Genomic DNA, 27,530 nt, shown 5'->3' on the forward strand with positions numbered 1-27,530 from the left:
GAGTGTTTTTTTCTTCTTTTTGGTGGGGTGGGGGTTAGTGTAAAATGCTTGCATGGACTTTTGGAGCTATAAAATCCTGTAAACTACTTAGTATGAGTTTGTTTTCAAGTAACCAACATCTTCCAAATCACGTTGAGATCAATTCACAAGTCACGTATCAAAAGGTGTTTGAGAATGGCGAAAGTTAAATCAAACACTCAATTTTTATTTTGTAACAGCCTCCAAATCCAGACTCAGTCCTGACTCTTATTAACTTCATATGATCTTAAATTAAAGCAAGGAACAGAGGAAAAAGAAAAAAAAAATTCTTACAAACAGCAATGTTGAAACTTCTTATTTGAATATAATCTAGAAAAAAGAAGTTCAAAAAGTTCACATCATGAAGACGTTCTAGTAAACTACTACATCTGTTAACACTTCACTACCTTGGGCGTGTCTTTACTTCTTGGAAGTAATATCTTTAAGCTTTTCCTTCAATTCACCAGTCTACAAAGGAAAAAAAATATTATTGAACAGTCCGTTACAAAATAATACTAGCCACAAGTAGAAAAAAGAAAAGCATTTAAACGGGAACAAACCTGGTGCATGTTGAGAATAATATCCGATCCACCAATAAACTCTCCCTTGATGAAAATTTGAGGAAATGTCGGCCAGGTACTGCACGGAAAGAACAAGGAGAAGACTAGGCTGTAATACAATTTTTTTTCTTTATTTATTAATGACAGTTCATCAGGTAAGTCCTAGCCCATTGGAGATATTGGAAACTGAAATTCAATTGCCAAAGGCCCATGAAGACTTTTATCCCACAACAATGACAAACTATCATCAATCAAAGTTATAAGTAAACTATGTACAAACTACAATTGTAGATGATTGATGTTTTTTCCCAGTCATATATGCAATATGTTCGGAAGCAGAGAGTAATAGGATCAACACGCATGAAGTTACCTAAAGGCTTTTACAGCATTTTTTAGCTCAACATCCTCCAAAATGTTTCTAGCGCTTATAGGAACATCTGCAGGAGCAAAATAATGATATTAGTAATTTACAGAATAGTTATCAAGTAATGTGAATTCACACGTAACAAACTACTTTTACAACTTCACTGGGGAGAAAGAAAAGTACAAAAGTATCAGCAAGCAGAAAATATAAGCATATAGATCATTTTAATTAAATTCCAGAGAAGCAGATATACAGATAGAGCCAAAATATGATCTTATGGGTTAGCTCCTCATTTAATAAAGGTGGCCTTGAAGAATTAACAGGAAGAAGACTTCGTTTATAGGTCGAATTTCTTGAGGCTAAAGTCGCATATTTTCAAGGCTTTTCAAATATTAACATAGAAACTGCCCATCCACACCAAGAACCAGCCCCTGTCTGTACTGTATCATGCTCCTTTTTCATATATAACGTTTTGTATTTCGAGTGTCATATAATACAACTAAACATTATAAATCCGGTTATCATACTGAAAGAAACTATTTTTTAACATGGGGAAATACTTCCTCCATAAAGAGACAACTACATAACATACAACTTCGTGAGCAGAACATATAGTTTCAGTACTTACCATAATGTTTCAAAACTCTAACAGCAAGTGAGCTAAAACCACACTGTGGCAAATCAGGCACACCTTTCATGTAAACCATAACAGGGTTATCCTTGACATCCTGCACATATTAATCGGTGAACAAAATTTCAAGCTACATATCACTCAACATCGTTAAAAAAATTTGGGCAAAAGATTGATTGATATACCAGTACCTGCTCAATAACATTTGCCAAAGAAATGCCAGAACCCTCAAGCTTATTAGCTGCCTTGAAGTCATCATGCGTGTCAGAATCATTTGATACAGTAGTTGAGTATCTTGTGCAATAAAACAACCCATTTAACTGTCACCATGTTAAAGGAGGCAAGTTACAGAAAGAAAATTACAACATGGAGTTTGACAATTTCAATAACTAACCAACAATTGTTGGCATTGATTAGAAGAGTAACGCGATGCTATATATTTCTTTTCATACATTATGCAATGTTATATATACGGTACCATCTCTAAAATTTTGGGTAACTCAAAAGCCGAGAATGAAGCAGTCATACATAATCATAAAGGCAACCTAAGCAAGTTTATAAACCAGGTTATATAGAGAAGGAAAAAGGACTAAAATTGATTAAAAATAAACAAAATGAATAAAAAGCAAAAGATCTAGAAAACAAGCGATGCCCATTAGATAAGGCTGCGTAAAAAATGCAACTTTTATATGATTCGCACAAAATAGATGCGAAAAAGAACGATTAATCATGAATAAGAGGTAAGGGCTGAAGATCTTACGGGCCTGCCGAAAGAACGATTAGCGAGCCCTTTGAAGAACATGTTTGACAAGGATGTCGCCATTCGAATGAACCCACGAACAAAAACCTGAATGCTCCCGAACTCTGCACTTGTCTTTTGCCGTGTAGTTTAAAATTTTAAAAATTAAAAATTAAAAATATATAAATATATAAAGTAGTGCTCTGAAAGGTCAAAAATGCCCCTTGGTATATTAGTTATTCCAAAACCCAAACCCAAAACCCTTTTTCTTCCTCAGGAATTCAGTCCGCAGCCTCTTCTGAAGACGCCCCATATCAGAAGTATTCTCCTTTGATCGGTTTCCCTTTACATATTTTCGTTCATTTTGCTTAGGTTAGGTTTTAAGATTCATCCTTATCCTTTACTTTTCTCTTCTTTCTTTTGTAACTATTAATTTTCCGTCAAATTTTTCTGCCTCATTTTCGTGCTGTTCTCCTCAGAGTTAAACCCCTTTGATTACTAATATGTGGTGTGCAAAAATTAGTTTTTTTTTCTTTTCAAAATGCTGCTTCGAAATGTGGAACTTGTGAAGTTTTGTGATTTATTGGATTAGCTTCACCACTTTGCTCTCGTGTTGGAATTTCGGTTATTTGTGTTTGTTATGCAACGATTGAGCGGCCCAGTTTATGTAATGGTTTTTTATGACTGCAAAGTTGTTATCTTTACGTAGTGCTGACTGGCTTTACGTCTGATTTAGGTGCTGTTGTTCATTCACTGTTTGCTGCCTCTACATAGTTGTCTACTTGTAAGAAGCTCAGAGAAATGGTGAAGGGCGATTCAAAGAAACATGTTCTCACTGCTTTCACTCCTAATGGTGACTATGCTGCTATTTTGTCTGCCAATGGGACGGCCAAAGTAAATTCATCTTTCCCCCCCTCTTTAAATATGATATTTGTTAGTAATTTTGCTAAACTATTCCCAGATAAATTCCTAAGGTTCTCTCTTGGGCACTAATTGTGGATGGTTTTGAATTGTAATTTGTGTTACCATATCGGATAGCCCTTACTTTGAATTTATGATCCTTATATTATTAACTTACTCCGGCAATATATCTCCTACGAATCTTTCCTTTTGCATTTCTTAAGACTGATTTTTCTAAATGGTACCCAATGATTCCTTTTGCATTTTCAATTGTTGGTGTGCTAGAATGATGTTAAATTGTCAACATGCACTTGATGTTATGTTTGTAACAGAAAATCATCCTATAATTTTCAGATTTGGAACACAAGCACTGGACATTTGTTAGCAGAGTGGAAGGCATCAGATGAAGATAATGATCCTCGTTATTCTTGTATTGCATCTAGTTACACAGGAAAAAAGGTAGTATGAGCTTTTGGAAGAGTGTTTTAATCACTAGTGCTTTTTTACGTTAGAATCATACTTTTCCCCCCTGATGTGGATTGCGCTCTTTTGTAATAGTTTAGAAAAGAACAGGGAACTTTCTTATTAGCTCTTGGCACAATCGATGGAAGAGTTCTTGTTGTTGATGTTTCCACTGGTGACAGAAAGTTGATTACCAGCTATCCCGGGTATTACTGTCATTTTGTTTTCCTTTTTGCCATATTAATTATAAATTTTCTCTTTCTTTTCAGTCCCCTTATGAAAATTTAAAATGTTTACCAAATCTAAAATGTTTAAAGAGGGATTAATTCATTAAGATGTGTTCGTGAAGCAAATAAAATGTTGATTTTTTTCGTTTTGGGGTACGTGTGGGGACAAAATTTTTTTGTTAGTTTTTTTAATGCAAAAACTATCAATTTATCGAAGTAAAACTATCCAAATATTTGTGTTTTTTTTATGTTGGTCTGGTGTATAGGAATCTACACCATATGGTGGGATAAAACTAATGTTTTTTAATACACAGATTATGTACTTCTATCTCAAATTGAAAACTGTATAATTCCTTGACATTATCATGTGGACATCCATATATTGATTTTTATGCTTTCAAGTGAGATTAAGATGGTAGTTTATATTTGTCTATTGTAATAATTGTTCTCATCATCGTACAGGGAGATCTGTGGACTCTCATTTGCAAATAAAGGTCATGTTCTTCGCATTGTTGGACGTAATGGGATGGCATATGAGGTTAACACAGAAACAGGACAGCTTTTAAAGGAATTTAAAGTATCAAAAAAGTCTATCATTTGTCTGGCTTTCTCACATGGTGAGTACTTATTCCATTTGGAGCTTGGTCCATTATAATCATTTCCCTTCTTGCGTGCAATTGACACTTGTAATTTTACTTATTTTCCAGATGAAAAATATTTAGCTATTGTCAGCTCTAAAATACGGGTTATTAGCTGGGAAATTGGGAAAGAGGTTCTGAAGTTCACCAATGATTTGGTAATCTTCATTACTTATTCTGGATATGAATATTTGTCTTTACAAGTAAAAGCATCCTCATTTTTTACTTTTATTCTTCAACAGGGAAATGTACAACACATTTCTATATCCAATGATGCCAAAAATTTAGTTACATTTGATTTTGAGGGTAAACACCTTCATGTTTGGAAATGTGATTTAAATTCAGGAAATGTGGGTAAAGGTCCTACACTTCCCCTAAGGCATCCTCCAGTAGCTTTGGACTGCCGCTGTGGTTGCAATAAAGAAGAAGATATCGTTCTTTTGGCAGTTAGTAGTAGAGGTTCTTCTTATATTTGGAATTTGAATGCTTTCTCCGAAGATCGGATGCAACCAACTAAATTAACCACCAAGACCAAAACAGTTGAAACAGACAAGGAAAATGGGGGAAGTTCAAAGAAAAGGCACACCTCAATTATTGCATCCAGATTACAACCTATAGAAGAAGACAAACAGGTTAAAGCTATTGTGACTTATGGCTCTCTGGATCATCCTCAGTTTAGCGTCGTAAATATTAGCAATTCAGGGGAGACAATAGTATTAAATGTAGAAAATGAGACCGATTCTGCTCATCAGCATGGTAGTCCTTCTGGCAAAGGTCTGATAAACCCAATATGTTTTTAGCTTTTCTTATACTGTCCTTTTTGCTTCATTTTCTTTAAATTCTAGGTGATTCTAATTTTGTGTTGCTAGAATTACTAAATCTTAAATACTTTTCCTGCTCCACTGGAAGTTGTTTGTCATAGATTGTTGACAAGCTCGTGAAATACCAAATAGAATAAAATGTTACAAACTTTAATTTGGATTTTTTTTTCCTTTATTGGTCGGTGTCTATATATGTTCTCTTAACTTTTGAAATTCCTGTACATGTCCCCCTTACTGGAAGCAGCAATATCAATGGAAAGCAAGAAAACTAAGAAAAGACAAGCACCATCTGATCCTGATGTTACAACTGACATGGTGGATTTAGGTAAGAACTGTTCTTACTCAGCATGAATAGCATGTTATTGGATCTAATTTTCTAAGTCGTGTACTCTTTGAAATTGAGAGCACATTTTTATACACGGTTGTTTCTTCCCTGAATTTTGTGAATTACCTATTCTTTTGTTGTACTTATGATTTGCATGACAAGATTCTGAACGTATAGGCTATAGAAATCTGAACGATCCTAATATTTAAGACGATTAAATTTCTTTAAATTCATGTTCAGGTCTAATAGTTTTACTAAAACCATTCACTCATGGATTTATGTAAATTTACTCTTCGGCATGATGAACCATAGAACCACCAATTCTTAGAAGTATGCATTCTGTATTTAAGAATTGATTGGTATTTCTTGTAATACATTTAATGTAGATCAACATGAGGCTGCAGAAGGAGTTCTCCTTGATAATGATTTGGATGAGCCAACAATGGGAGAGAAACTTGCTAGTCTAAGTTTACTGGAAGAGAACAAATTCAGGAGTGACAAAGAGCAAGAAGCTTCTGTCTCAATAAAGCCTCCAAGTGCAGACTCCGTACATGTTTTGATTAAGCAAGCATTAAATGCTGACGATCGCACCCTTTTGCTAGATTGCTTGTATACGCAAGATGAGAAGGTTATCTTTCTCTTCTATTGGAGTTTATGTATACTTGAATGGAAGTTGTCCTCTTGCTCAGTTTATTAAATGCTATGCTTGATGCAACAACTCCTTTTGCAGGTTATTAGAAAGTCAATTGCTCAGTTGAACCCATCCAACGTCCTCAAACTTCTATACTCCCTCATATCCATTATTGAATCTAGGTAAACTCAACAATAATCTAGTAAATGTATCTTTAGTACGCATGTTTCTAGGGAACATAGAAAAAATTATAGTTAAGAAAGTTAAGGATAATTAACAGCTAAGGGATCAAAATTATGGATCATTAAGAATTCTGGGATTGATAAAATTACAATTAAGCCTATTGATAAAATTGACTAAAATAAAATATATGTATAAGAAAAGTTGCATTAAAATTGACGCAACATAGACACAAGCAGTATCCAATATCCATCTACAGTACTGTAACTTAAACAGCAACCAACAGAATCATAACATGTGATATCAGTAATATACTTTTTAGCTATCAGATTTTGTACTGACTCCTGATTAATTCTAAATAAGTGTTACTTTCCTTTTGTTTTAGAGGTGCAATCTTGGCTTGTGCGCTTCCGTGGTTGAAGTATCTACTTCTACAGCATGCGAGCGGAATATTGTCCCAGGAATCTTCATTAAAAGCTTTGAACTCTTTGTATCAAGTGAGTTCCGTGTGATGAATCCACTCGATAAGCACTTAATATGTCATTTTCTCTACCTGTGTCTTTTAAACTATCATTTACATGTAATATAATTTCTTCTTTCTATGCTTAAGAGAGACATTCTGTTTTGTATTTAACTGTAAAGCAATGGATGAACTTATGTTCTTCTTCAGTACTACACGAGCTGCAGAATCCCTTGAGAAGGATTGTAGAAGACATGACATGCTTGTAGAAGAACATTTAAATGTTGATCATGTTTGCAAAAATGACTCTTTCCTTATTTGATTCGTTTTGTGTGTGCAGCTGATTGAGTCTAGAGTCTCCACTTTTAAATCTGCCATCCAACTCTCAAGTTGCTTAGACATTCTTTACTCAGGGGTAAGCCTCTTTGAGCTGTTTGCAAGTAATTAGCAAAAGTTGTGATAAACCTGTGTTTATTATTAGTGTCTTCTTTGGAACAGGTTATTGTTGAGGAGGACGATGAAGATGAAACAGTGCCAGTTATCTTTGAGGATAAGGATAGTAGTGAAGAAGAATCTGATGAAGAGGCCATGGAAACTGGCCAGGATATCACAGATGAAGAAGAATCAGAACAAGAACTTGATGGTGCAAGTGATATGATGGAAGATTGATAGTGTCTTTTTGTCTTAACGTAATTGGCAATGGCCCAAGTGTTGTATGCATTTGCTTAGGCACATGCTAATACTCAGTTTTGAAATGTTCTACACAATCATAGGAATTTAACATGTTTGGTTTCGTTTATTTTGAGATTATTTTTTGGAACTTGAATATATATGCAAGCTTCATCTATGAAAGAAACTCAGCAATTTATGAAGGCTTCATGAAAATGAATTAATATAAAAACACAATAAGATAACATTAGCAGAAGAAAACTCAAGCCATAAGAAACATTTCAATTACATGTTCAAAACAAAAGAATCTATAAGAAAAACATTCAGTTATAAACTATATTCAAGAAAGCTTATTCTCTGCGATTCTGGGTTGGGTAGTAGTAATAGTACTCTTCGTCTTCATCATTCTGTGGGGCCATACCAAAGCTATTCTTCACACTCTCAGAAACACCCTGCAAGAACCCACCAGTGCTCTCCTTTCCACAGTGGGCCCATTCCTTCATACACCGGCCCATCTCAGAGGCCCGTTCTTTACTTTCATCACTCTTCTCTTGGGCCTTCTGCCCCACTTGTCCCATCTCTTGGTCCGTCTTCTCCTGATCCATTAATCCATCAACAGTTACAGTTAAGAATGAGAACAAGACATTAAGAAGAATGAAAAGGTTTAAGGTTGCATGAAAGACCATATAAGTTGGTACCTGAGTTTGAGCATTGGTCTCACCAGCTATATAACTCTCATCACCAGATGCCATTTTTACTCATCACTCTGTGTCTAACCATATACTATATGAATAAATATATAATACAATGGTCTGAATTGCATTCACTGCTTAATTTATTTATACTATTTTATGGTCTGTTTTGTTATCGCCACGTGTCCAATTGATCAACACGTGTACAACACATGTCAAATGTAATCAACTATTTGCATTTAAAATTTAAGTGGTAAAAATTAAATATTTAATTTAGTAATAATGATAAGATGACATAATTTACATTTATTTTATACATATTATAAAAAGATAAAATAGTTAGAAAAAAGTTAATATATATATATATATATATATTCTTTTTAAAAATAAAAAAAATAATATTTGTATGTAAAAAAAATTATGTTATTGAAATATTATTTTTCTTAATTTAAATTTAGTTTTATAAATAAAAATAAAGTAATGGTAACATAACACGTGTTTAAATTCATGTAATATATATTATAAAAATAAAATGATCGTAAAAAAAAAACTTTTACACTTTTAAAAGAAAAGAATAATATCAATATAAAAAATTTATTTATACCAAAATATCATTTTGCATCCAAACAAAGTAAATGTGATATAATAATAATAATTGTTTTTCTTACTTTTTGGTTAAGATGCATGCTTCATCACGTATTATGTTTTAAGAAATTCATAATCATAAAAAATAATTTAAATCTAATTTAATTTCATATAATTAACTTATTTTACATTTATTTATATATTTTAAATTAATCTTTTATATATTTTAAATTGATTTTATCTTTACTTTCTCTCACGTGTATTTCTAACAATAATTTGCATACACAACTTTATGTCCTCTAAATTTAGGTTTCCATATCTTTGATCAAATTTGGAACTTCAAAATCCAAGATAAAGTTTTACAAGTGGAAACTTCATACAATAATAGTTTTTCTAGAGTATAACTTGAAGAGAGGAAACATGGGTAGGTGGAGGATTAGTTTACTGTGTGTTCAACAGGGACCACAATGATTCTTTCATACACACTATTTTTTGTTGTTCAGTTCAGAGGTTGTCTGTGGCTGCGGATGTTTAGAAATTTGGCTATGCATGGATGAATGTTGATATCCGAAACTCTGTATCACTCTTGGTCCTGCCTTATGACCTTCCACTCCACCTTTTCCAACTCTTTTGTGCAGAGTAGTACCTTAAACCAGAAGTTTGTATCAGAGAATAATTTCCAATTGTTGAGGTGAAGTTCCTACGTTGCTTGCATAACCAACATTTCTCACTCTTTCATCTCTCAGTTAATTCAATTGTCAGACTACTAGGTGTACTAGGTGACGTCAATTTATAATATATAAATACACGTATAAATCGATTTTGTAGAATTAAGTTAGGTTAAAATTTACTTCTTAACTGTTATTATAAATCTTAGAGCATGGATTTGGATAGCAAACAATAGTTGGAAGTCTCTAGTCGATAAAATCAATTTATAATATATAAGTGGGTGCAAGTTTCTTGGAAGTCTCTAGTCGATAAAATCAATTTATAATATATAAGTGGGTGCAAACCTCACCAGCTGATTTTGTAGAATTGAGTTAAGCTTAAAATCTACTTTTTAACATAGTATCATCCTAACGAGCGAGATCTCTATGATATATTATTTCACCCAGACCACCCACCCGTTATATAAGTGGCTGCAAATCTCAACTTAAAAGTTATTTTTATATGCTTATGAGTTCCTTAATGTGTATATCTATGCAACAGAGCTAATGCTAACAGAAGGATTTAACATTAGTGTGTTTTATGCAGAAGGAACATATGCAGTTTAACCAAATCATGGTTTTACATATTTAATAAATTTCAAAGCATAATATGGTACAGAGTACACTACTAGCATACCTCAACAAAAGACAGGGTGGATCAAATTTTCAATAATTTCATGAACAACAATACGATGTACTTGCATTTCATATCAATGTATATCTTTTAAAGAGCACACTTTTAGAATAGGGAAGTACAAAGGGTTACTTGATATCGATAAAACAGATTTTTTTAGTGAAATATTCCTTCCATTCCTCTGCATAGAAGTCATATACAATTAATTAATCACCAATAGATTCAGTGTGCTTAGCTGTTAAGTTACGTATAACACAAGACCATGTGACATATAGGCCTTTTGCTAGAGTTTGTCTTTGATTTTTTTAAGAAAATAAAAACCAAATTTATGTATAAGTTAAAAATAAAAATTGAAAAAGCTGGTGAAAACTTCATCATAAGTAATGTTCAATGAACAGAACACTTTAACAAAACAGGAAAGAAAGTGATAGAGGAAAAAACAAAGTGAGAGAGAAAAAAAAAGCAGACATCATGGCATAACATATTATAATATAGAAATAGAAAAAACACAAAACTAAGGATAGATATTGTCAATAAGTGAATTATAAATCTAACTCAATCTATAAAACGGACTTGTAAAACTACTTAAATATTCTAAACTGGTCTTATAGATAAGAGATCCAACATATATATCCTTAGCAGTGAGAAGGTAGCCATAATAATGAGTAGAAAACATTGAAGTATTTACGTCTTTGCTTGGGAAAAGTACGCACACAATCACAATCACAATCACAGATAGCAGAATACAAATGATGTGGTCGTGGTCTTGCATGGAAACGATTCCCAAGGAGAATCGAATCAGCCCACTTCCCTTCCTCTTTATTCTTCTTTACAGTTTGCCTCTACTTCCCTTTACCCTTCCCCAAGAGAATGGAGGCCAGATCTTGGCTCATTCATTCTTACCATTGAAGAGAGAGAGAGAGAGAGAGAAAGATTATAGGGATAGATGCATACATACATTGAGATAAAGCTGAGGTTTGTGTGAGAGAGAAAACTAAAAAAGAAACAAAGAAAGAAAGAATAAAATAGTTCAGCAGCAGCCGCAGCAGTGCTTCAACCAAAGAATAGAAAAAGAATGCAAAAGATGGTCAAAATGAAACCTCGAAGACTTGTTATTCCATCATAAGCATTCACCTATCTTTATTGAAACTCCCCATTTCCCTTTTCTTTTCTCTTTTCCCATTTGTTTAATCTTCTTGTCTGTTTCCTTACCTTTCAAACTCATACTAACTCACCACCTTCTTCACTAACAATAATTCATCATAACATTGCTATGCTTGTAATATGTAAATGACACATATTTGTCTTTTGTGTACATTTTAGCAGTGTCCTTAACAGTACCAGAATGTTGTTTCAGTTTGTTCTTGTCTCTCAAAAACTTCTTAACCATATGAGAATATACATGCTGATAATTGCATCACTAACCTTTTATTGTGACTTCCCTTGCCACTTTTACGAGAGAATAAAAGAATATTCAAATGAATTGTAAAGCAGAAACTATTTTAGAAACATATTGACTGTCAAAAATTCTGTTGATTCCCAGAGAGTAATGGACATGAAAGAGACTTGGATCCCCTCGTGGATGTTATTGGGATAATTAGTGGGCCGGTCCATATGATTTAATGTACGAATATTCATTACATGGTGGCAAATGCTGACTTGGATTCCACATTGTCCAATCAGAGGTTGCCAACTTTCTTTTCTTTCTTTTTATTTTTCTTTTTGTTGTATGCTTGGATTCTGTTTGTGGGGCTGTACAATTCTAATTTGATTCATGTAACCAAATGCTGTGGTCAAAGGGACTTTCTAGGGTTCATGGTTTATTTGATTGATGAGATCTTTTGGACACTGTCTGTTGTGCTATTAGGTTACATGTTCTTTCTGTGGGTCTTGAGTTTGTTTGACTTAGCTATCTTGCTAGCTGCTATACTATAGACCATTAGAAAGTGTTTGCTAATTTAGTGTTATGCTATCCTAATACATCAAATACCATATTCTAGTGCCAAAGTTCATAAATAGTACTAGCCAATAGCCTTTTATATTTCATGTTATTTTCAGTATTTGTAAGTTTAGGTACAGTAGCTCAAGATAACTTCAACTAATTTTTTGCAACTAGAACATAACCAATAAGCCATTAGGATCTATGTTCATGAAACAGAAACCAAGTAACATAGCTAGTTCTGATGACTTCATTGCATAATCTTTTCATTATTATATTAGTCTTTCTCGATGTTCATGTTCTCATTGGAAGTCTTATATCGATTAGAGATAAGACTGATTTATAATGTGTAGGTGTGTACAAACCTCACCTTACAAGCTGGTTTTGTGGGTTGAGTTAAGCTTAAAGTCCATTCTTAACCGTTCTGTTGTGAAATTATTACAATGGAGAAAAAAAAAAAAGAATAAAAGCACCTGGTTCAGTTCAAACTAGCACAATCAAGTATCAACTAAATCTGATTTTGGAGTTGAAGGGCAAATGATTATCCTACATGCACTTTGCATCCATTACCGTACTCATTAAAAACTAAACCAAAATGAAATTGTAGCCCACTTCCAAAGTAAATGTTCAAAATTCAAAGTGTGCTCTCTTTGGAATTGTAGCACGAATTTCCTTTATCTCTTTTCCCTCCTTTAGAATTCATTGATTCCATTTATCTAGGTTGTCACTCAAACAACACTAAAAAGTACTACAACACGGCACTCCATTTATTCTCTTTTTTCTGTGGTCTCTGCCAGTATATAAACCATCCCCCATATCACATTTTCTCATCAGCAAATCCTCTACAGCTTCTTCTGCTTCTCTAACACTCCAACTCACTACACTATCTTCAGGTTGGTCTTTGTATTTTCCCTTCCACTACCCCCCCCTCATATTTTTTCTCAATCTTCAAAACTCTCTATGTAGTTCTTCACTAATTAAACTCTCCAGAAGGTCACATTTATAGTAATGTGATCAATCTGTCTTCTACTAGAATGCTATTTTATGTCACCTCGTAACTTGTTTTCATATGTTTCAGAGAAGTTAATCCAAGACCGAGTTATTTTATTTTAGACTTGTCCCAATATTATAATAAGCATGATGCTAGCAAGCTAGCTAGTGCCTAGTACTATGCACAAGCACATTACATAATGTGGCAATAAATATTCAGAGGAAGCTAACAGAAAAATGTATTCAACATTTGAAACATGGTTTGAAACATGGTTCAAAGTGTACACACAGAGTCTTCTAACTATGATTGTGTTTGGTGAATGCAACAGTGATTTGCAGGGAAGTAAATATGAGCAGACCGGGAGACTGGAACTGCAGGTCATGCCAGCACCTGAACTTTCAGAGGAGAGATTCATGCCAGCGATGTGGGGACTCAAAATATGGAGATAGAATTGATTTTGGTGCGTTTGGAGGAAGAGGAGGGTCTTCGTTTGGGTTAACTGGGTCAGATGTTCGTCCTGGTGACTGGTACTGTGCTGCTGCTAACTGTGGGGCTCACAACTTTGCTAGCCGCTCAAGCTGCTTCAAGTGTGGTGCTTTCAAGGATGACTTGGCTGGAGGCTACAACAGTGACATCTTGCGCTCAAGAGCTTTTGGTGGCAGTGGAAGACCTGGCTGGAAATCTGGTGATTGGATATGCAGCAGGTCAGTCATTCATTCATTGATTTTGTGTCTCACCATCTTTTGATTTTTGGTTCTGCCTGGGGGAACATCTTGTGCTTTTTCTTTGCCTGCTGTCTTTAAAGTGTGAAGAATATGACAAACACCACAAAAACAAAAGGCACTGTTGTGTTCTAGGCATGCAACTGATATCTTTGACTGCTTTTACAACTTGCATACTTTGAAAACTGGTTTACCCTTCAGCTTAGCAGTGCAAAATATGGCTCCCCAAGTAGTTTTTCAATTATGTTATGAGAAATTTGATTCATTCCTTCTCTATTTTTATCTTTGTGATTGAGCAGATCAGGATGCAATGAGCACAACTTCGCTAGCAGAATGGAATGCTTTAAATGCAGTGCTCCAAGGGACACGTACTAGTAGAAATGAGTTTATCCAAGCAAGAAAGCGAGCTACATTGATTACTGGAGATGCTGCAAGATTTCTTTATTAATTTCTTTGGGATGTTAAAGACAGTGTGAATTCTGAAAAGGTGGTTTAAAAAGCCATGTTACAGAGAAGCTAGCTAGCTACATCCCTTAGGATCTTTCTCAGATTTACCTCAAGAACTACAGCAATGTTGTTTTGGTGCTTTAAACTATTTTCTTTAGTTTTGAAGTTAGAGTTCCATTTATTGTATGGTGCGTGGTTTTCTTAAATGAATATGAATCTCTTTTCTTTTTCCCCTAGTTGTACTTCCTGAAATGGTGATGCAATGATCCATCACATTCATTTGATTAACTTTCACCAAGTGGACCATCTTATTCTGAATAATCCAGACACCAATCAAAATTAAGTATGCATGTGGGGTCATATGAGCAAACTGAAAACAAAATAGTACTACACACAACACAACTCAACCAATCAATTTTTTTAACAAGGCTCACCTTTAAGCCTTTGAGTTGACAAAAAGAATATTTGAAACAACTTTGAATCAGAATTTCAAACAGTTATGTTCAACTATAGAGTAAAAAAAGGAAAACTAAGATGTCTTCTTTAGTTTACATGATGAATATTCCTTTATTTGATTCACAAATTCAGGTCCATGCTGTTTCTTTTTCTTTAGTTTTGATTTCACAAACGCCACACATTAATTTTAAGAAAATGGTATCTATCAAAACTTCTTGGCAGCATGTCATGCTGTTAATTATGTCACATCAACAGTTATCTCAGAACAGTATATGATGTGACATGGAACACTACTGCTAGTTATAATAGAAGCTGTTTAGAAGAACTTTGTATTGTATTAAGTTTAACACATTTTAAATTGCCTGCAATATAATTTTTATGTTAAGAATTGAAATATTACTACACCTCTAATTAGTCCTTCATTCAGTTGCTTAGGTAGCATATTTGAAACACAAATCACATTGGATTCCTTTCTCTGAATGTAAAGTATAGCTTTAAAAAGGATGGGCATTGAGGATTAAAAAGATGAGCCAAAGAGTCCATAACTAGGTATGCTTTTATGTAGGACTCTTGTCTTCCTTTCAGGAAAGCTTTATGTTAGTGAAGTGTCTCCCATTCTTTTCAGGCAAGCTTTATGTCGAAGAAATGTCTCCAACTCTAGACTATAGATTATGTAGGATATATTATTCTTTTTATATTACTGTTAATTCATTATTCTCAGTATTACTCTTATTATCATTTAAAAAAAGCTGCATGGCTTAATGCTTATGAGTTGAATGTCCCAATAAAAAAAATATTTTAACACAGATTTAACGATATTTTGATATAATACATGTATTATTTTTGTTACTCATTCATTATTTATTTGTTATTTTGTTAATATATTTTAAATTTAATGAAAATTTGACACATGTAAATATTGTCAAAAAAAAATATATGTATTAACGTATTGCTCGTCCCAATATGTCCTCCTAATTGGGTGCAGTTGGGTAATGATGCTGACTTTGAAAAAATTATCCCCTTCAAAATCTCATCTAAATCCTCTTCTCAATTCTAAAGTTGAAAATACGCTATTCTTCTTTACAATGAGAAACATTTCATTGATTGTAGAGAACGAGAATCCTTTCATTATTATATATACAGTCATTTGTTTGTCTTGTTCCGTGAAAAAAGAGTAACATTCTGAATGATAAATGAGGCAAATAGATTCGATTGGTGAGTGCAGAAGTCTGCACTAATGAGATTTCAGAAGAAGCTATTGGTGAATGCAGACATCTCTGTATGATTTGTAATTGCTTTATCGGGCGGCACAATATCAAATCCCTGCATCAATACTACCGTGGAATAAATACGTACATGTGAATGTCAGAAGAATAACGAAACAAACCCAAGTTAGAATTAGAAAAAGAAAATATTCCAAATAGTGACGTAAAAGTAAACGTTGCGAAAAGAAAAGGAATGAGTAAAATAATAAATAGAAGAAAATTTGTCAAGAAATTGATATGAATCGATAAGCACAGCTTCAGTGAGGAAATAAATTTGAGAAATTGAAAGGTCAGGATTTGTTCAATCACAGTTCCCTTACTTTTCTCTGTTTTTGTTGTATTCTTGGGTAGAAAATATTAACTGCCATGAAATTTCAATTTTATACATAGAAATATGTTGATACAGTCCTTCAATTTCTCCTGACTAAACCCAACCAAGAAAAACCACCAATTGAAGGTAAGTTTTAAAAAAATCAACATTTAATTGCAGTTTTTTTCCTTAATTTAGTGTGAACAATTTTGCCCATAATTTTAGTCAAACATTAAAAACCAACAATTTTAATCTTTCAGTTAGTCACCGTCTAACTTTTGATGAAAAACAACGAGAAATTTCAAAACAAAAAGACTGGTTTCAGCCTACATCTAAACTAAACCGAGTCCAATAAGATGGGCTCCACCTGAACCGAGTTCAATAAGATGGGCTTCTGTAATTGATCTCTTTCATCCGAGAAAGTCATGAACTTCCAAGCATAAAACGTCGTCCATGTAACAAACAAACGACAGCAAAGAAATATGAAAAACTTTGTCATTCTACTCCTCTTGTTAGTAAACAATTTTCTGCATTTCAATGCTTTATTTTTGTTAAACAAGTTCTTTAAAATACCACGAGAATACATTGCTAAGAATTCCAAAAAGAATAAACGGTTTTGAATAACAGGCACTACGAGATCAGTTTTTGGTACATGTTCCTGAAGTAAAAATTCAAGAAAAAAACACTCAGGCCCATACATATTTCTAGTTTTCTTTTTCGCTGTTATTTAGAAGCAAATATGGCATTATTGTATTCTACTATTTCGATATGGCAATTGGCAATTTAAAATTCCAACCCACCCCTATTATATTATTTAAAAACAAACTTCTCAAATCAGCATGCGTAAAGCAAGAATTACAAACTATAATATACTAAAGTTCCTGCTGATGCTACATTCATCCAAACTTTGACATCATATTTTCCCAAGTAGAAAAATAATTCTAAAGCCAAACTACAGTACTAATCTTCATCCAAATTACTTTCACCTTAGAAAGACAAAGCAGTAGCCTATCTGTGAACAGTCAAATGTCTAAACTGCATACAAAGATTAAAAAAAAAATGCATCGAGAAGGCAATAAGTTGCAAATACTCAAATAATCGGGTAGTTGCTGCCAAAGTGACACAGTTCCAACAAATCCACGAACGCTTCCAGCTTCCCCAAATATCTACTGCCACGACAAGATCTATCTAGAAGGTAAAAATTTGCCAGTCCAATAGATGTGGTGGAATGGACACGGAAGATGTTAGAATCCCAAAAGAAAACATAGAACCTGAAGGGCAAATGTAAATAAGAGCCAAGCTTACAAGCTTATGGAAACTCAGAAAGAAACATATGCATCAAGACGCTCTAACTTAACTTCCAAAAATGAGTTGAAGATAATCTTCTTGTTCAATGCTAATAACAAAGCAAACCACAAAATCTAAAGATTGACAATAGCATTTGCTCCGATGTATTGTTTTCATTTTTAGAATACAATGAAAACATCAATCATAGTCAAATGAATCTGAAAATGGTTTTGTTAAGACAGCTAAGAGAACTATACCACAAAAGCTAGTCACTGTAGTTGAAGAGTCCAATGGCTTATAAATCGCTACACAATATATTCATACCTCAAACGTAGGACTCAACTCCCACCTAACAATTGGATCCTAACATCCCACATCCCCACCATGCACCACAGTCTCAATACCACGTGGATTGGCTGTGCAGTAACCTTTTGATTAGTTCCTGGAGAACACTGTGCCACTGATTGGCAGATCAGAGGCATGAAGAAAGACTACAATACCAATTGAAAAGAACATTGGGACCATTGTTGTCAAACTCGTGACTTAACTCAGATTCTTACCCTATCAGTTTAAAATAGGTGGACAAAAAAAATTAACCGCAATCAAACTTCTATTCTAGATTACCTATTAAACTTGCATAATATCTTGAGTCAAAAAGTGTACTCCTGCATCATTTTTAAGAATGTGTATGAATGTGGTCATTTATAAAATTTGATCTTATACATAGACAAACCTTTTCGGTAACCTGGCTCTCATCAAGATAGCTCAACACAACAGACTAGTCAATCAGACGCAAGAGCCACAAGGCTTGAGACTTCAAATAGTTCATTCTCCTTAATGGAGGATCCAGAACACTTGCACTTCAAGAAGTTCACATGGACCCTTTTCTATCTATGTTTTGGAAATTTTCGTTCATCCGATTTTAGTTTAGATAATTAATCTACACAATGTGACTCTGTCATAAATTTATGGCATCAGAAGGAGAAGGTAACAACGTAATACCTCAACGAGAGGGAATCATGCCGGACTTTCTCGCATAGGCAAAGATGCCACCAGCCTCAATCACTGGACCCGCGTCGCCGATCGGCTTCAACCTATACTCCTTTCCAGTGGTGTGATTGATCAAGCGGCTCTCTCCGAGCTCAATCGTGACAACATCACCGGTGCGGCACTCCTCGCACAGGCGGGTCTCCGACTCCAGCGGGTACACCTCGCCTGTGGCCACCGAGTTCCGAAAAAAGATCCGCGCGTAAGACTCCGCGACAACGGCGGCAGCGCCGGAGGCGCCCAACGCGACGGGCGCGTGCTCGCGGGAGGAGCCGCAGCCGAAGTTGGCGCCGCCGATGACGATGGCATACTTGGTCTTGGTCTCGCCGGGTTCAATGAAACGCGTGGCGTAGGAGGCGGGGAGGCCGACTAGGGCGTAGGAGCCGAGCTTCTCGTACTCGTCGGGCTTGGAAGGAACGAGGGTGAGGTATTCCGCGGGGATGATCTGGTCGGTGTCGATGTTGTCGCCGACAACATAGCAGAGGCCGTGGAAGGTGGCGGAGGGAGAGGAAGACGCGCTGGCGTGGGCGCGTGGGGATTGGAGAGAAGCGGTGAGGCGAATGCGAGGGTTTGATTTGGAAGTGGGGAATGAGAGGAAGGGCGGAGAATAAGAATTAGGAAGAGAATGACCGACAGGGTGTTTGGCGGAAGAAGCGACGGCGAGGTTTCGAGGAATAACGGTTGCAGTTGCAGAGAATAACGACGCCATTGCTTTCATTTCAATAGCTTTCTAACTCGCTCAATTTCCTCTGCATAACGTTCATGGTAATTTATGTAGGTATTCACAAACGACGACGTTTAGAGAACCCGGCGGCGCCTGTGGTAGGTAAGTCCTTCAGCCTTTTTCCTTTTTTTTTTTTTCTTTTACACTGTAAGGTTATTACTGAAAATATCTTTATATATATAGACACAGATACAAAATTTGATTAAATTTAAAAATATTCACGTTACCTAATTAAAACGTATAATATAATATCATAAAATAATTTTAAAATTTTTATGAGATTATTATTTTAGATAAAGAAAAACGAGTTAGCTTGTAATTAATTTTCAAAGTAAATTTTGATAAATTAAATTTTAATATACTCGAGAGCTAATGAGTTTTACATTCAATTTCATGGTTTTGCTAATTTTTTTTCCTCTACAATGCCAAAATTTTGTTAGATTCAGATTATTGGATGAATTTAACCTTGTTTGGAATTCTCTTTACGTTAAAATGTTACTCTTTAATGAATTTATATAAGATTTTGTCACATGTAGTTTAGTATTACTTAGCAATAATATAAAACATAACGAAAATATAAAATTACTACCATATTAAAAGTATATATATATATATATATATATATATATATATATAGGGTTTGAGTTTAGGGAACAAACATCCTGTTCTTTAGATTTAACAAATGCAATGAAAGAACCAACACTTCCCATCTTAAGCTGCATTGTGCATCTTCTAAAGAATGCTCTCAGTTTTCTATTCAGAACAGTATTAAATGCACTCTACAAAGAAAACTATGTCTGCAACTCACTCAGCTCATATACATCTCTTTCTGAAAACAAATAAATAATGGCATCCTTTTGTTTGAATTTGATCAATGCAATGAAAGAACTAAGAGTGCACAATAAACTTAATTTGCACATCTTAAAGAATTGTCAAATCCCTATTCAGAACAGCAGCAATAATGCGCTTGACAATTTCTGCAAGTCATTGTCATTCATGAACAATACAAAAAATTCATGCAGCGTAGTCACCACTACTAAGCCTGTGATTAAGAATTTTTCTATTCCTGTGTTTGCAATTGCACTGAGCAATGTAAGTGCTACCTACCTATAAGATTCGGGCATCATAGCCAATTAGGCCATGGACGTATGCATGTCATTACAAGTCTCATTTTGCCTTTGATTTGAAACGTTTAACCTTCACAACATGCTTTCGAGTGAATGTACGAATTAACTTTCTGACATCCTTTCTAATAGAGAAGAATGCTGAGATTAGTACAATATACATGGCTGGATAGATGTGGATGCCTTTTGCTTGTGCGAAACCAGATGTTCCCATTATGGACTCTCTAATGACACCCCACATAAGAAGAAGTATTCCAAAAAGGCCCATTCTCCCTGGTTTTATCAGCCCTGTGATTGCTCCTCCCACAGACAAGTAGCTTCCTGCAAGAACCTGCAAGACAATCCCAACCCAACTTCAAAATGAGGGTCAAAGCTTAACCTTCAAGGAGTTCATTACCAAATGCTAGCAACATACTCCCTAACACACTTCTCTCAACACAATATTCATTAATGTTTGAAATTTGGTGTAAATTGCAAAATTAAGTAAGGCTCACTTCTCTCAACACAATATTCATTAATGTTTGAAATTTGGTGTAAATTGCAAAATTAAGTAAGGCTCACTCCTTGTCTGATGAACTTCACTCACAATTTTATGTAATTTTTAAGAAAAGTTTAACCAAGAACAGACAGTGTGTTAAGATTTAGAAGTAGTGTTGTTGGATGTGTTGCTAGCACTAATCTCAATACTAACAGGAATTATTTTCAGTTACTAATCAACACAACACCTCTAGGTGTTGGATATCTGATGCAGCAGACACTGCCCTTGTATTGAACTGGTGAATGTTTAGCAGATTTTTGTAGCTTGGGATGGTTTTCTGATTGCAAATTGCCTTTGCAGCAGCACCAGGGTAGAAAAGGATCTTCACTATAGAACGAGGGAAGACCTCACTTGCAATTAACTGAGAAGATGTCACTTCCATCGGTGTCTTACAGATTCCAATTCTACATGGAACACTGGAAATAAACAAGACCTCGTGACCATCACCACCGCGATAAAAATTTAAAAGCAGTATTCCAAAACTTCATTCTAAGCTTTTGGCATTCATAATTGCAGGAATTAGAAAAACAAGAACAAAAACCATCTCAATTATAAGACCCTGTTACTAATGGCAGTGCAATCACAAACAAAAAATTAATGTTAGAAATTTCTGATAGCCACTTCAATTGTCAAACATTTTGGAGACTCGATAATGCACTTCTGCTTCCTAGTTCTGCCGTGTTACATTTGATCAACACATCGAAAATTAATGCAATAAAAAAATGTAAGTAACAAAAATGGTTCCTATATGTTACACCAACCCTAATTTCTGGAATATTTAATTGAAGATGCATTTGATTTCAATTCTACTGCTGACAGATGATTTAAAAAAGGCACATTGGATCTTCAATACATCAAAAAAGACAACTGTAAAATCTGTATTAAAAATATATATATATATATAAAAGAAAAAAAGATTCCCCGTACATTCTAGAATCATTTTAATCCTATGCTCTCTTCTTGTATGGTTTGTTTATGCTATTCTGATAATGGCATTGAAGGAATTGATAAGGGTGATTAGCATTAACGAAATAGGAGGAACAAGGAAAAAGGGATAAGGGAAATGATACCTGAAAATGGGAACTTGAAAAATGATGATAAAGAAATATATTGAAAAAGCAATGGAGCAAATGAGGGTGGCGCATCTCCTAGAAGAAGCCATAGCTCCAAATCTTTGAAAGGACCTTCGATTCTGAAAGGTCCCACAAAAATGGAATTGATGTTCCAAAAGGAGGTAACACTTTCACGACATCAATTTTACCCTAAATTCCCCTTTTATCTTCATTTCTTGGTTTATATATAGTAAGAGAGAATAACTCGTGTGATAAAATCGTTTTTCGTTTAATGCATCCAAAAAAATAAAAATTGAATATATATTTAATATATATAATATCAATTTTTATCTATAAAAAAGCTATGTATGAAATAATTTTGTAACAATAACGAAATTAATATATGTTTCGGTAGATATTTTGTGGGACCAAGAGAGGTAACTTTGTCGTTTCTGGATGACTTTACGGCTCGTTCTCCAGTAATATAGACCGCACGCTCGTCCTTCGATGAGTCGCTCGCGCTCCTTCGATTCCTTCCCAGCATAGGGGGAGAACCTGCAAAAGACACTCACTCCGACGCTCATAGTTGAGTATTTGGATCTCATAAAGTATGAGTTGAACTTACCTAGTTTGTGGTCGTGGCTCTCTATTTATAAGTTGTATCGTGGATCTTAAGCTAACATAAGCCTAATAAAATATAAACAAAATAAAATATAAATAGACTTACCTACAAATCTGGCTGGTTGCTTATAACTTGTTTATCAATATCTTTAAATAGATATTCTTGATTATTTTATCATCCGTTGGACCACTGGTCCAATCATAACTTAAACGTTAGCTTAATTGCGGTCCAATCTTTGACCTGATTGACCATAGCGAACCGAACGATCTTGAGTGGATGGACCGAACGGTGTTGAATGTTAATCGTTCGGCCTCCACTAAGTACGATACAATATATAATTTTAAAATTTATAAATTGTAGAATGATTAGAAACAATTGGTTCGGTGTAATTTATTAATAAAATTATAAATGTAACTATAATAATACTGGGAAAATTGATTCTTTTGCTCCTATATTTTTGCTTAAACTTAATTTTAGATTGATGAGTTTAATCTTTCAAGGATTAAAATATGTTACTTTAATTATTATGTTTGAATTTAAAACTGTAATGGTAATATTTTATGGTCATAGATTATTAATTTAAAGATATATAAATTAAAAAACCACAGATACAGAAAAAACCTATATTTTATCTTGGATTGAAATGCGTTACAGAATATTGAAACTAATATAATATCAGTCACAGATCAAATAGAATATATAATGTCAATTCAAATATGTTAATAGACACTCACCATGGCACACCAATTTAAGACGTAAAACTATGTTTCTGGACAGTAACGTAATCTACATGACCTTATCTTTGAATATCTTAATTAAGTTGATGATAAGGTTCTAAGCAAAAGCCCTAATAATCAACAAATTAATGGTTCAATTAATTAAGCAATATAGATGTAGCTTTTTTCCTACCTCAAATAATTCACGCCCATTTTCTTCATACTTGCAATCATTATCCTTTTGTTCACCAACTGTTTGTGAGAATGAAACAATTTTCCTGCAACACTTCTGCGTCTTTTTCAAAAAAGAAAAGTAGCGAGAAACCTTTGCACAAAAGAGCAAAGGATCTGTACTAACTCAAATTTGCTTTTCAAAAAGGAGGAAATACGAATTCTTCATTTTGACGTTGAGAATTTGAAGTAGCACATATTCTCTCACCCTTTGGCTATCTCCAAGAACCATCCAATCCAATTTGGGTTTCTGATATTAAATTCAAAAGTGACAAAGTTCACACACAAGTTGATGAGGTGACAGAGCTCCGCATCACATGTGGGTCACACATTTCAATGCAATTATTGGCCTCTGCCGATTGCTCAACCCAATAACTCCTTGAAGAAACATCATTTTTAACCAGCACAAACAATTTCTTGGTAACGGTACTTAGTATAATTCGTTGATAAAATATTATATATGCTAAGTTGATGAGAGTATCTATCTATCACCCCTTAGATTGAAATCGCCAATTCTGGGTATGTCAATTTGGAACAACCTACCCTTAGATCTCTTAGCCAAAATCTTCTCCTTTCTCTCCCCAGATTCACTGGCCATAGCAAGATCAGTTTGCAAGAATTGGAACACCTGTTCCAAAGCATATCCTCTGTCCCCAACAACCTCAACAACGACAACAACCTCTTCATGGTTCCTGGCTCTTCCAATTCGCAACCACAGAGCATGTTGTTATGCTCACAATCCAACCATAGACAAATGGCACCAACTCTCTCTGCCACTGCCATCCATTCGACCAATTGCTTCAATCGGAAGCCTCCTCCTCTTGAGGGTCACCAATTCCACAACGCTCCAATTGGGTCTCAGCAACCCCTTCACCGGAGAGTTCAAGCACCTTCCCCGGCTGCACGCGGCAAGGACCAACCCTGCCGTTGGAGTCACAGTCTCGGAGTCTTCGAATTCAACTCTGTTCCCTTCGTTTAGAGTCATCGTGGCAGGTGGCATGTCGGAGGCTGCCGAAGGTGGCGCAAAGTACGAAACGAAGGTGGAGATGTACGACTCGAGAATCGAGACGTGGCGGATTGTGGGGTCGACGCCGGTGGAATTCGCGGTGAGACTGACGGTGTGGACACCCAATGAGAATGTGTGCATTGGAGAAACTCTGTATTGGGTAACCTCGGCCAGAGCGTACAGTGTTGTCGGATATGATGTTGGGAGAAATGGGTGGAGGGAATTGGGTGTGCCCATGGCTGAAAAGCTTGAGTTTGCATCGCTTGTGAAGAGAAATGGAGCATTGGGATTGGTGGGTGGAACTTGCGGCGGAAGTGGTTGCATTTGGCGGCTGAGCGAAGGGGACAAATGGTGCTTGGTTGATGAGGTGCCATTTCAATTGGGGTTGAGATTGTTGGGAGGGAAGAGAGTTTGGGAGAGTGTGAAGTGTGTTGGCAATGATGATTGTATCTGTTTGTACAGAGATCTTGGTTCTGGCATGGTGGCTTGCAGAAGGGTTGGCTGGAAATGGGTTTGGGTTTGGATTTATGGCTGTGATTACATCAAGGGAAAACCATTGCTCAATTCTTCCATAAGAGGAGCACTTCTTCATCCCACTCTTGCTTCTTCTCTTATCTTTTGAAGAAGACTGCTTTCTTGTACAACTTGTAAGGTTTTTCCAGGTGAGATTCTGTAATGTTTCAGGATCATGTTCCTGTATAGCTTTTATTCTTCTTTGCCTTTGCCTCCAACATTATCATTGAAAATTGTGATTAAGCTCTTGTTTCAGTGTCGGGATTATGTTCTTGCTAATACTCATTGGTTATGAATATAAACTGTTGGTTGTTTCATACGAAAGTTGTCTTCTTCGTGGTGTAAGATCATCGAGGTACCGAAGAGAGTTTCGTTGCCAACTAGATACATATTGAACAAACGCTGTGTTAGGTGACATGTTTACAGTGTAGTTTTAATTTATGTAGTATTAAAAATGTGTGTCAATTATATTTTTTTAATTTTTAAATTAAAAAAATTAAGTGTACATAGTGGAAGTATAATTTAAGCAAGGACAAAGTTGGAAAATCAAAGTGCCAAAAGCCCTGTTCTCCTGTGCAATTGTAAAATCGAAATCAAATTGGGGAAGGTGAGTTTCAGGGTTCTGGACGTTTGTTTCTTTTGCTTGAATCAAGAATTTCAGCATTGGAAGCGCTTTCTTTTTCTATTCCTTTGCTTTAACCGCAACGTAGAGAGATTTCTTCCTTTCTCTTACTCCGGGGTATGGTTGGGTATAGTAGGAACGAGAGATGACTCCGTCGGTCGTAAGGGAGGGAGTTTCTTTCGTTTTCTTTTTCTGGTTTAGTTCTGGTTGCAGGGAGGAGAATGCGAAACCGGCGGATCACACACAACGTTCATCACTCGCGACGGCGATGCCTCTACGGTTACGAGGGTTTCTGCGTTTCGTGGCAAGGGTTTTCATTTGGGGTTTTTGAGTTCTCTGTTCTCGCGTGTGGCCCGCGAATTGGGGGTGGTGGTTTTTGATTCCCTTTCTACATATTGTAAAATGATTTGGAATTGAACTGTTGCAATTTTGGGGTTAGGTTATGAAATTGGATTTGGAAATTTCTTTGAAGGGTTTGAATTGGAGAATTATTGGGGTTTCTTTTTCTCTCCCATGAACCCTAATTTGGAGTCCAATTTTTTTCCCCAATCTGATTTCGATTTCTCAGTTGCAGGGCTGCACATAATTTTTTTCCCAGTTTGTCTTAATAAAAAAATCAAATCAATTTATACTCGTTTTTAATGTCATGTGTGATTAATCAATACACTCATCATGCCACCAAACCCAAACTTAAACGGCTGTGCCACCAAACCCAAACTTAAACGGCTGTGCAGACCCCTAATTGCAACAATTTTACACAAAAAAGAACCTTGAGACGCCGAAAAGTAAAGAGACCTATTTTAAATTCACGCCGAAAATAGGAACCTACCGAGACATTAAATCTTCAATAAAATGATCATAATAAAAAACAAACTTTTTTATTTTAAAAATAAAAACAAAGTAACAATACGATACATAATTTTATCTTTGTCTGACATACAACACAAAAATAATGATCATAAATAGTAATTTTTTTGTATTTTTGTAAGAAATAATAAAATAAAAAGTAAGAAATTATAACAAATGTAAAACGTTTATGTGTCATATTATAATTTTTAATAAAAAAATAGTATAAATGAATGTAAAAAATTTAAGTTAAAATATATTTTTTATATTCCAATACACACAAACTTTTTATATTTATTTTTTATTATTTTTTATTTTTCATTTTTTTTTCTTTAAACTATAAAAATATATCATTTTATTATTATTTTATTTTCATAATATATATGTTAGATAAATATAAATATATATTATATTAAAAACGAAGAAGAAGATTAGGCTTATATTAAAAAATTCATAAGATTATTTTTGACATTTCAAGTATTTCATGGATGCAGCGCGAAACAAGATGAATTGACACTTTTGTTATTCTTAATTTTAAATTTAACTATAAATTTAAAGAATAATTATTTTTCATGTTTTTTTTTCATGCAATATATTTAAACAAATCAAGCATACAAACAAACAAAAATTGAACATGATTAGTATATATAATTTAATATTCTTTTTAGATTTTTTTAACTTTTCTACCATCTATTGGTTTTAACGAGAATATTACTAACTTTAAATTAGCAAAACTGTAAGACAAATATCATTATGGGACTGATGTAATGTTTCATGAAGTACAATTAATTCTACTTATCTTTATTTTTAGTTTTATATATTATTATTA

General features: G+C 34.6%; 7 protein-coding genes across 10 annotated transcripts; 3 read left to right on the top strand and 4 right to left on the bottom strand.

Annotated features, from left to right (window-relative positions):
- Positions 1-184: 184 nt before the first annotated feature.
- On the bottom strand, positions 185-2,492 carry GRX4 (glutaredoxin 4). Its single transcript, XM_047310553.2, has 6 exons — positions 2,334-2,492; positions 1,765-1,893; positions 1,571-1,670; positions 949-1,015; positions 579-657; positions 185-486 (listed from the first exon to the last, which is right to left on the bottom strand). The coding sequence occupies exons 1-6, from the start codon at positions 2,394-2,396 to the stop codon at positions 439-441; spliced, it is 486 nt and encodes a 161-aa protein (XP_047166509.2). The 5' UTR covers positions 2,397-2,492; the 3' UTR covers positions 185-438.
- Positions 2,493-2,554: 62 nt separating this feature from the next.
- On the top strand, positions 2,555-7,766 carry LOC124835579 (WD repeat protein). 3 transcript variants are annotated; one of them, XM_088101535.1, is made up of 13 exons: positions 2,555-2,684; positions 3,049-3,206; positions 3,567-3,671; positions 3,771-3,880; positions 4,364-4,518; positions 4,609-4,697; positions 4,782-5,313; positions 5,605-5,685; positions 6,072-6,313; positions 6,416-6,498; positions 6,882-6,993; positions 7,297-7,371; positions 7,455-7,766. In XM_088101535.1, exons 2-13 carry the CDS (start codon positions 3,114-3,116, stop codon positions 7,623-7,625), a joined length of 1,848 nt encoding a protein of 615 aa, XP_087957661.1. In that variant the 5' UTR covers positions 2,555-2,684; positions 3,049-3,113; the 3' UTR covers positions 7,626-7,766. The 3 variants fall into 3 exon arrangements, with proteins under 3 accessions (XP_087957661.1, XP_087957662.1, XP_087957663.1); XM_088101536.1 differs by having other exon boundaries at positions 2,555-2,632; XM_088101537.1 differs by lacking the exon at positions 2,555-2,684 and having other exon boundaries at positions 3,066-3,206; positions 3,776-3,880.
- Positions 7,767-7,872: 106 nt separating this feature from the next.
- On the bottom strand, positions 7,873-8,414 carry LOC124835580 (uncharacterized). The gene is made up of 2 exons (XM_047310540.2): positions 8,324-8,414; positions 7,873-8,221 (listed from the first exon to the last, which is right to left on the bottom strand). Exons 1-2 carry the CDS (start codon positions 8,375-8,377, stop codon positions 7,976-7,978), a joined length of 300 nt encoding a protein of 99 aa, XP_047166496.1. The 5' UTR covers positions 8,378-8,414; the 3' UTR covers positions 7,873-7,975.
- Positions 8,415-12,939: 4,525 nt separating this feature from the next.
- Positions 12,940-14,573, top strand: LOC124835569 (Ran BP2/NZF zinc finger-like superfamily protein). The gene is made up of 3 exons (XM_047310523.2): positions 12,940-13,075; positions 13,502-13,877; positions 14,195-14,573. Exons 2-3 carry the CDS (start codon positions 13,522-13,524, stop codon positions 14,268-14,270), a joined length of 432 nt encoding a protein of 143 aa, XP_047166479.1. The 5' UTR covers positions 12,940-13,075; positions 13,502-13,521; the 3' UTR covers positions 14,271-14,573.
- A 2,644-nt stretch (positions 14,574-17,217) lies between these two features.
- On the bottom strand, positions 17,218-19,509 carry LOC124835572 (3-isopropylmalate dehydratase small subunit 1-like). 2 transcript variants are annotated; one of them, XM_047310529.2, is made up of 2 exons: positions 18,663-19,509; positions 17,218-17,644 (listed from the first exon to the last, which is right to left on the bottom strand). In XM_047310529.2, exon 1 carries the CDS (start codon positions 19,423-19,425, stop codon positions 18,664-18,666), a length of 762 nt encoding a protein of 253 aa, XP_047166485.1. In that variant the 5' UTR covers positions 19,426-19,509; the 3' UTR covers positions 17,218-17,644; position 18,663. The 2 variants fall into 2 exon arrangements, with proteins under 2 accessions (XP_047166485.1, XP_047166484.1); XM_047310528.2 differs by having other exon boundaries at positions 17,218-17,561; positions 18,663-19,502.
- A 676-nt stretch (positions 19,510-20,185) lies between these two features.
- On the bottom strand, positions 20,186-22,368 carry LOC124835574 (uncharacterized). The gene is made up of 3 exons (XM_047310533.2): positions 22,164-22,368; positions 21,281-21,509; positions 20,186-20,886 (listed from the first exon to the last, which is right to left on the bottom strand). Exons 1-3 carry the CDS (start codon positions 22,253-22,255, stop codon positions 20,599-20,601), a joined length of 609 nt encoding a protein of 202 aa, XP_047166489.1. The 5' UTR covers positions 22,256-22,368; the 3' UTR covers positions 20,186-20,598.
- A 1,361-nt stretch (positions 22,369-23,729) lies between these two features.
- LOC124835573 (uncharacterized) lies at positions 23,730-25,550 on the top strand. The gene has a single exon (XM_047310531.2). The coding sequence runs from the start codon at positions 24,236-24,238 to the stop codon at positions 25,340-25,342; it is 1,107 nt and encodes a 368-aa protein (XP_047166487.1). The 5' UTR covers positions 23,730-24,235; the 3' UTR covers positions 25,343-25,550.
- Positions 25,551-27,530: the final 1,980 nt, after the last annotated feature.

The sequence above is a fragment of the Vigna umbellata genome, chromosome 11 (assembly GCF_029865625.1).
Source record: "Vigna umbellata cultivar VRB3 chromosome 11, Vumbellata_1.0, whole genome shotgun sequence".
Classification (NCBI taxonomy): domain Eukaryota; kingdom Viridiplantae; phylum Streptophyta; class Magnoliopsida; order Fabales; family Fabaceae; genus Vigna; species Vigna umbellata.